This window comes from Dreissena polymorpha, chromosome 6 (genome assembly GCF_020536995.1).
Source record: "Dreissena polymorpha isolate Duluth1 chromosome 6, UMN_Dpol_1.0, whole genome shotgun sequence".
Lineage (NCBI taxonomy): Eukaryota > Metazoa > Mollusca > Bivalvia > Myida > Dreissenidae > Dreissena > Dreissena polymorpha.
The window spans coordinates 25,013,901-25,024,168 of record NC_068360.1 but is presented as its reverse complement, the minus strand read 5'-3'; the positions used below and the strand labels follow the sequence as shown (position 1 = coordinate 25,024,168).

Here is a 10,268-nt window from a genome sequence, read left to right as displayed (position 1 = left end):
AAAAAAAGAAACAATCTACTACTTTACTAGTGTTAACTCTTTTTATAAATTATTTTGAGCTGAAATAAAAAAGGAGTGTTCTACAAAATTAACGTTTAAATGATGCTTTAATTTTGCGGAATCTCATAATTTACCTCGGTTCTACAGGTCTAAATCAAACAAAACGTACACTTATTAAAACTTAAAAATTTAACTTCCAATTTGTATAAGAATAAACAGCACACAAGAAACAGCGTATATGACCATAAATAAGTGTCAATATAAGATAAATTTGACAGAACAAAACTGATAATGGAGATGTCATGAAATTTGTCTTATTTCCTGTTAAGAAAGGATATGGCGTCATACAGTGATTAACAAACTAATTCTCTTCGATTGCGTTTCACCCTAGCACGATTTTTATAACAAAACTAATGAACATTATATATTGAACACGTATCAAGCGTAAACGATTCCGTATAACTGAGTTAGTCTGATATTAAACGAAGCACATAGATGACCACTCTTTAAATTAATCACCGATTCTCAATGGAACTTAAATCATTCAAAGAAGACCTATAGATAATGTATTTCTAAGTGAACACATTTAACATACTGCGGTCATTGCAACACATTTTCAAGTTGCATGTCACTCCTGATGGTGCAAATGAACTTTCTGTGTGATTGTATTTATTCCATAATCCTGTTCACCCGACATAAGACATACACTTTCTTGTTTTTAAAAGTGACCTTTCCAAGTATTGCATTCGATTACGTATAATGTACAGGTTGAAAGCATGTCTACAATGTTTTTGTTTACAAATCAAGAGGACTTAATGTGTGTAATTGGTTGCAATGTGCTGATAAAAGGTAAGCCATGTTTAATAAATATACTCAGCATTTGCCCCCGGATTACAATTTATTACACCCTTTCCGAAACACCATAAAATTTATCCAAATAGTGTTTAATTGCCGATGTTATCACCTACTTTCGCAAATATACACATTTGCAGACTTATTTTGACTGCACTTATACTTGTTTAAGCATTATCATGAATATATTATTTAACTATGTGTGTTTTAACTGTACAACAATACTTGATAGCAAATGTGCGTCACATTCACATAAAAGAGTATATACATATAGACACCCTTCATTTGCAAAACTGTATTTTCCTTACAATTGGCGTTTGTTTAATTACGCTGTTTCTTTCAATAATGTTAACATGACAATAAACTAGCATCCACTCATAATGATGGTTACCGATTCTTCCTACCCACTTACTGACTTGAGTTTCAGATGCAAACGATAAGTATCCTGGTTAACACATGTTTGTTTATTTCTTATGAAATAGCTGATCAGAGTGATATTTTATTCCCAGTATAATAAAGACAAACCATTGAATAAAATATTATTAGTAAGAAAATTATACTTGACATATTATTGAAGAAAATACCAGAAGCCCAGCGTCAAAATTCATATATTTTGTAAGAGAACATGGCGTATGTGTTGAATGTTAATACAAACTATTTATATAATGTTTTCTCAAAAACATGAAATACTATTTTAGAATCAATAACTCACTAAACAATGTTTATGGATATATATCAAACAAATATTTTTTCGTTTTTATTTCATAGATCTCGGTTAAAACATGTATGTAATGTTTCAAATTATCTGTCCAAAAGCTTATCCTAAACGTTCATTGCATGTCATTAATCTGAATTAACCACGATAGCTGCAAAAGAATAAGCTTGTTATCTATATGTTTAAGATGTGCATGTTTGTCTCACGAGAGTACGTAAACGAACGACATAGCTACGAAGTTATAATAATGGGTGTTAAAATGATGAAACCGCATTAACGCTGTTTTTAGGACTTACACTAAAAACAAAACAGTGAAGACAACATTTTAACTTATATTCAACACTGAAATATGCGAATGCTATTATATCAGAGTTCATCAATCTATTCATCCGTCCATCCATCTATCCATCAATATATTCAATACCGTATATGCACAATTCATATATTTGAAATTATAAATAAAACAAGTCATGTTTTAACAATAAGGAATAAAGGTAGATAACCTTACCAGTATATTAACTTGCAAAAATCCGGAAGAAAACCTCATTGTATCACAAAAACCAAAAATAGCCTACACATATTTAAAGGCAAGTTATATTCATACACTGCTAAAATATTCATTTTCACTTTCCCACGCCCCGATGCAAACTTTGTGTCACGCTTTAGCTCACGCTAACAATAACTTCGTCATCCTTTCCTAATTTATCACGCAATATTTGTGAAACTGTTTATATGCACAATTAGAGATGTTAACTTACTCTGTAACCACTACTCAGGATCGATGAATGCTTCATTTTTATTATTTATATGGAGCGAATTGCACAGAGATGTTAATTTATTTCAGTGCAAATGCGCACTAAAAAGCAATGAAAATTATTTGTCGTTTATTTCAATATACATTAATACAAACTTAAAGTTTAATATATAACATATACATTTATTTGGTTTCAAAAATGTTTTATAGTTAGTTTTCGAAATGTTGAGGATTATTAGTTTTACTTAAAAAAAAAAAGCAATTAATCACCACGAGTTTTAATACTTAAATCAAAGATGAGAAAGCAGAAAAGAATATAATGAGTACTTCCTTATCGATAAAAACATATTTCACGTACAGAATGTTTACCATATTTTCTTTCAGTATACTTTCTTCATACAGCTACTTCAGAAAAAAACCCTCTGCAAGCATGCTGGAATTTAGAAAATCAAAATCATTAGCACATTGTTTTCCAAACAATGCGCAGATCTTTCAAACCTCCTATTCTTGATTGCACCTTTGACAGTATTATGTTTGTTTAAGTTCATGCCGTAATAATTGTCCTGTCTTGTAAAGGCTATTTGGCGCTTTTGCTTCATCGTGTCTTTTTTCAATTGCAAGTAAATTGCATATATTTATGTAGAAGAAGTAGAAATTACTGATTCAAATAATATGTAACACATATGCATTTTATACGTAAGTTCAAATAACAATGACTATCAAAAATAGTGTTCAGGTTAAAAAAAATCAATCAGCTGATAATATAAACCTTACTTCCCCAGTTGGGATTTAACTGCTTGCTTTCAATATCATTTCGAATTATTTGATATATACGATATGAATTATGTTCTGGGGAACAAATCACATTACATCAGCATCACATTCATTTTACCATAAGTTATAAAGCCTCCTTGATTTCAAATATATGTATATGTGTTCATACATAGACTAACACGATATTGCTTAGGGTGCATTAATATGCAAGGGCTGATTCCTGACATCTACAGCCTATTACAAAAGTACAGTTTGATGCCTACCCTTGAAACATATCTGGAAAGTGGTGTATTCCCCGGAAAGATGGCATGGAAACGGAAAATCAAAAACAGTGTTAGAATTACAAACAGACAAAGACGCTCAGACATTGCAAATAAAATTACATGTCGCGAGAATTTAAAGCTATTTGAAGCTGATAGACCGCTTACCGCCATCGTCATTTCTAAGACTTCACCGTCACTCTCTGTGAACCACAGGTCAACGAAGATCCTAAGTATGGCGATGTCGAGGCAATTTGCAAGTAAATGTGCAATCTGTTACAAGTTCACCGACAGTATTGTGATTCATATTCTCTGGTTATGTGAAAAAACAGAATCCAAAAGGAATAAGCTTATTGTTGAACTGTACAGAGTGATCGGGCACTGCAAATTTATGCAATTTTATGGCTCTTCCCGTATTGACAATGAGTAGACATCTAGTGTGTCTTGCATTAACAGTAACAGAAGATGGCCTTTTAGCAATTTCGTTTTACTAAAACTCATATGTGATCTGTTTTAACTTGTTTATATTATATTCGCTCAAAGCAACTATAATGTTTCTTTGTAATAACTTACAGGATTATATTGTCAGTATATTATGGATAACCTAACTTTAGCTTGAATTTTCGTTTTCGTTTAAGGTAAAGTAAATTAAGTTATCGATAATAGCTAAATAGTGTGGTAATTGAATACTTTATAAGTTTGTTAGTTTACAAATACTACACCAACTTTCGCTTTCGACTTTGGTATGTGGTATTGTAAATACATGTAAAACAACAGCTGAAATGATATCACTAAGAATTGTGTGTGTGTGTGTGTGTGTGAGGGTGTGTGTGTGTGTGTGTGTGTGTGTGTGTTTGTATTTATTCATGATTATATTTTTTGTAAATTATGCCACTCTTCCTATGTTGGACATGCTTTGTGATTATTGTGTAGTTATGATGTTCGAATCTTCGATATCGGAGGAAATAAATAATATATTATATTATATTGGTTCGGATGAACTCTTTGATGTGTGGAGAAAGTGTGTGAGTGTTTGAAGTTAAAATTGAAGTACAAATATTCTAGAAAGAGGTTAATATGTCATTGTATACGTCATAGGCTTTCGCATATATTAGCTTTATCCTTATTTCTTTATTTAAATAATATTTAAACGTGTCTCGTAAGGGTTCAAATCACTATTACAATTACACGAAAGCCTAAGACGGTCTTAAGGTTCGTTTCTCAAATCTTTTTCTTTAAGAAGAAACACCAATAAAAATTCTTATTGATAATTATACAATCAGATTTACATTTAATTTATCCAGCCATTATTCCACGTCACGCTTTTAACAAACCATTCTTAAGAGTGGTACACACGCCCTACGGCAACCTTCAAAGGTAAAGGTTGAATGCAGCCACGAGTTATTCTGAGTTCTTTTATAATTAAATTCTGAAATGGAGAATTGATCAAAGGGGTTAACAGGGTGGTAATAACACTCACACGCGATATTTTATTCAGTCAACTACCACTGCCCACTTCTTCTACACGTCCTTATCAAGGTTGGCATGGCATGCTTTGTAGTAGTATTAGTAAGTTTGTTCACATGTGTTATGGAACAAAGTTGTGAATATTTTATTACGTTTCAGTTATAAAAATGACTTGCGGTCGATAATATTAAGTAAACTTGATACATGCCATATATAAATATATAAATATTCAATAGCAAAAACAAAAACGCAAATAACGACTTAAACACATTCAATGGAAAGTTTAATTTTAAGATTTTATCATTTTGTTTTCGAAGACTGCTTAATGTATTCGTCACAAGAAAATTCCACATTAGATAGTAAGTAATATTCAATTTGACAATATGATAAGGAAGGCATAGTTTGTCATGTATGTATTTTATTCATGAATTATTGAATCCTTAAAATTCCAAGCTAAGGTCGAACAGTTTAATTTAATAACGCTGTAATTTAGTAAACACATACAATAATACACAAATTATCCTTCAGTGTTCCATTTTAATACTGCCCTCCTTCTGACAAAGTCTTATAATCAATGTCTGTAATGGTTAGCTGATTTCAATATAAAATTGACGGTACTTTATTTTCTTTATAGAACGATCAAGGAATTTATTTATAATGTAACCTTTAAGCAATAACGGTACTGTATTTAATAGAATGGCTACTCTAGTGACCATACGTGGGTGGATATGGGAAGATGCAAGAAAAATGAGCTCACAGGGTGCAATACAAGACATGTAATGAACGCAATGACTTGTTCTGTTTCACTTTTACGTATATTTGCATACGTCTTACTAAGTCACTTATTTAGGTTTCAATACATTATGTAATCGTTTCTATTACTTTCTTTTCGAAAGCGTTACGCTTTATAATCGCGACAAGTTTTGGGTCACAAGCATAAAGTTTTCCAAATGCAAGTATCAGCAAAAGATCAGACAATCCGTCCATCCGGTTAAATGTTTCCAAAGATCGGTCACCTGTCGGAAACATGCTGATTAACATAACGTGGGACGCCGGGGATTGCATCGACAATTTGTGGGCATTTGCATTTTGAGTCAAAAAGCTCTGTAAAAATGTTGCCACAGAGTGAATGAACATCATCCGGTGGATGTGACAAATGAGTGGGGTTATACCCCAAGATGTCAAATGAATTATCTTTGAGATTTACGTTGCTCTCAAAAAGTATTCCAAACTGTATCTGTATTATGCAGTGCATGCATACCAAACATATAATCAATTGAAGTTAACATGGCGTGTTCCGTTCGCTGCACCACCGTGTTATTACTATGGTTTTTAAAGGCTAATCATAACGAAACAGAACAAAATATTGATGTCAACGACACACATTAAAAAAAGATGAGGAAATAATTAATTAATAATTTAATCTTGTAATGCATGGACGATTAAATTCATTTTAACGTTTATTAACGCGCAGAGTTAGAACGTAGCCTGCGCAACATCCTTAACGCAATCCGTCTTATGGTATGGTATTTTCCACAATAAAGACATAGGGTTACTTAAAACAGTATACGGACATTCAGTAGATCTGAAGTCTATATTCCGTGACCAGAACACAAGGCTTACTCAGTTCACAATTCACGATTATATTCCAGTTTGGTAGAATTGTGCGTGTAACATAAACGTTGGCTATAACGAGCATTCCACAATACCGTATGGTCATGGCATGAGTTGGCCATGCGATAAGACACATACAACGGATCTTAAAATGGTGAAAATGACCGCCCCATTAACGTTTCATTCATACGATATTTGAACTCGTTCGCAGAATGAAGTCACTAACAGCCTTGGTTCTTGTGATTCTTGTGCATGGTTTTAATGCTGAGAAAGACTTTACATTGAGGCTGAAAGCTTTGGAACAAGAGTTCGCTACAAAGTTGCAGCAAGGTATTACTTTATTTCAACAATAGTATATAGTATAAATAGTTTACAACCATATAGTAGTTTGTTCATTCTAGTTTTATCAAGGTGATATAGCAATATCCTCACTTAATGCATAAAACTACAAATGATATCCTACGGAAAAAGTTTGATAATAGTGTATATTGATGATAATCTTAAATAAAATAAAAATAAAATAAAAAAATATAATAACTATCGAAAAACACACCACGAGCACAGTTTAATAAATGCAAACAATACAGAAACGACAGTACAAAATGACTTTTATTTGTTTTTTCAACTTAGACGATTTGAGGATCAAAAATCTTGAAGAAACGGTGAAAGGGCAGCAGATGGTGCTTTATGACCAATGGAAAACCATACAACAATTAAATGACAGACTGGAGACGCAGAATAACATAATCAAAAGATTAGTTGATGGATACAGCTCTGTTCAAGAAAATAAGGACTCTAAATCAATTGGAACGCCGGATGACATTATGGATTCAGGACTGTCAAGAACTGATAAAAAAGATGCGTTACGCGAGCTCAACGAACCCACAAAAGAGGCCTCGTTCTTTTCGAATCAACAGCGAATACTAAATTACTTAGCTCAGAAAGATAGTCATGAAACATCTACAAGGGGAGCAAACTGGACAAGCACGAATGATGGTCGAATTGACTCGCATGACACACTGGATGCAGATGAAAATAATCGGGGTACGATTATCAAATACTTTTACAAGTCTCATATTAAAAGTGTGCAAGAGTTATTTGTACATTGCAATTTAGCTATATTACATTTTATGTCGAGATAACAATTTATAAGTGATGTTAATCCAAAATGATTTTTTTTATATGTAAACACAATTTCAACATCACACGATTTGGAATAACTTAAAAAACGGAATTAAATTGTTACATTACATACGATGTTTTTCTAAAAACGAGTTATTGTTTGTGCTTATTAGACGAATATGCGTTTTTCTTTTTGTACACTTTTAGAACAACTTAACGTCGGAGCAAAGTACAGCCGAGAAATTACGAGGCCTGTTGCTTTCACAGCTATTAAAATAAATAGCCAAACTGGAATTGGAGTCAACCAAAATATAGTATTTGATAGTGTGATTCTTAATGACGGCGGAGGTTTCAACGCATATCATGGACTATTTACTGCACCGGTCACGGGGTATTACCTATTCTCCACGACAATCTTACACACTCCACACTCACAGGAGCTGCATGCTGGTATTATGCACAAAGGTAATCTGATTGCTATGATACATGGCTTCGTTAACGTCTTCGAACAAGGAACACAAACCGTTGTACTGAAAGTGAGAACCGGGGAGCAGGTTTGGATTGGCAATAGAGACTACACCAACCAATACGTTTATGGAGATTATTACTCGTCATTCTCTGGTTTCCTGTTGCATCAGCTTGAATGAAGATGTAAATTGTGGTTACACGGGGATCCTATTCTGGATCACGGTACTCGTTGTACAATAAAAACACTACAATTATACGTATTTGTATTTATCGAATATTAGGTAGAATCAAAATAACTGAACAATAGTTAATGTAATTTTATATAATTATTTTAGTCACTAATAACATAACATTCATCATTATCTTCATCATCATGAACACCTTTATTTATCTTCTTATTGTTTGCATTGACGGAGGACAATGCAGGGACAATAAAGGGAGAATATAAGCCATGAAAGCACTTTTACTTATTGTCTTCATCAGAATGCATAAACTTAGACTTTATTACAATACCTGGTTATGGCAACATATTCCCTTCCAATTACATGTATCGCATTAAAGTTTATTTGATTATCAGCTAAAACACCTTAAAGACCCATTCAACGCATAGATAAGTGTAAGGACTTATAACATCAATTACGGTCAAATAATTTACTAGCTTTCCATAATGGTAACGATCTTTAATCAATTTTAATAATGCACACAACACCACAATTATTTTAGTTTTATTTACAAACATTTTATAAATGGGGAAATGTAAGCGCGTTTGTGGTAATTTATTACAGGTCTTGCGTTAAGAGTAAGACACACGAACCAATAAATTGATATGTTGTATGTTAGAAACCATAAAACGTTAACAAATCGACTAAAATATGTTAATTGTTTTAGAGGTTGAATTTTAATCTTTATTTACAACGAATTACGAATAATGTGAAACGAAAAATCATTAACCCTAATTATTGTACAGAATACAAATGATCCTTTAACTCATACACATACGAATTATCGCGGGGACACGATAGTGGAGAAATTATTACAAGTTTTCGAATACAAATTTTCAGACAAGAAGCCTAAATTTTGCTTGTGAATTATGACATGGTCTATTTAAGATTACTGAAACAACATATCCGCCTGTCTCTTCTTCCAATGGAATGAACGGAAATAAAAGTAGACCCACAAAGCAACAAGTTAACGTCTCTGTGAGTCTGTCTAATAAGGTTTCAATTAAATGACTAGTAATCTTAAAACATAAAAATAGTGCAGTGCGTTTAATTTTTGCCCGGGTGCGCTTATTATTCGTTAATTTTAATTATACGATTAACCTAACATGCAATTTAGCTATTCATTTTCCACGCTCGGCCATAAAAAAACAATTCAAAGAAGTTTCATTTGCCTACGGCCATTGAAAGGCTAAAAAACAGATACATGGCCGCAATAATGGAAACAAAAATGGAACGTAAAAAAGGAATATTCTTAGTTTGTTTGAAAAATATTATTAAATGGTTTATTGCCAATAGGAATTAGAGATGCAGATTATTACACGCACACGCACTAAATTAAAATTTAGCGAACAGTGTTCACGAATTATCTATTTCATGAAACCAGTCAAACCGTACTCGGCTTATAGTAGTATTGCTACATTAAGGGGTGTTGGCTGCAGTTTTGCTGATTTTTTTCAATCAGATTTTGTCCAAAATTAATATTTAAGATATATATACAAATACATTATGAAAAATGAAATAAAAACATAGGGTCACCGGCCTTGTTTTGATTTTATTCACCATTATATAACATGTACTTTTCAAAAAAAATGAAACATCTCTAATTGCGTAAAATTGATTTATAACATATGAAATTGGAAACATGTAGACATTATATAAGCTAAGATACATCATATACCATTCAATTAAACCAAACACTACCAATAAAATGGAGTACACAAGTTAAATTCTAAGAAATTTTCAATGAATGATTGGGCACTCGCCTTTTTTTTTGAAATTGGTTTTAAAATAATGAAGAAATTATCAAAAACGTTACCTGAAGCGACGTTTTGTTTACATCCGATTGTCCCACACATTGCCGAAAAAGTCACGTGGTTCAGGCACCTTGAATCTGGATACCCAATTACTGATTTCAGCGGCGCATGTTAAACATTATGTTATCAACATAAATGTTTGTTAATGTCTCATGATATAGCGTGCCGAAATTGTATTTAACACACTTATTACGGTTTCGGTTATAA

At 32.4% G+C, this 10,268-nt stretch overlaps 1 protein-coding gene across 1 annotated transcript; it reads left to right on the top strand.

Moving 5' to 3' along the window:
• Positions 1-6,577: 6,577 nt before the first annotated feature.
• LOC127834728 (uncharacterized) lies at positions 6,578-8,280 on the top strand. Its single transcript, XM_052360758.1, has 3 exons — positions 6,578-6,766; positions 7,067-7,480; positions 7,766-8,280. Exons 1-3 carry the CDS (start codon positions 6,649-6,651, stop codon positions 8,203-8,205), a joined length of 972 nt encoding a protein of 323 aa, XP_052216718.1. The 5' UTR covers positions 6,578-6,648; the 3' UTR covers positions 8,206-8,280.
• Positions 8,281-10,268: the final 1,988 nt, after the last annotated feature.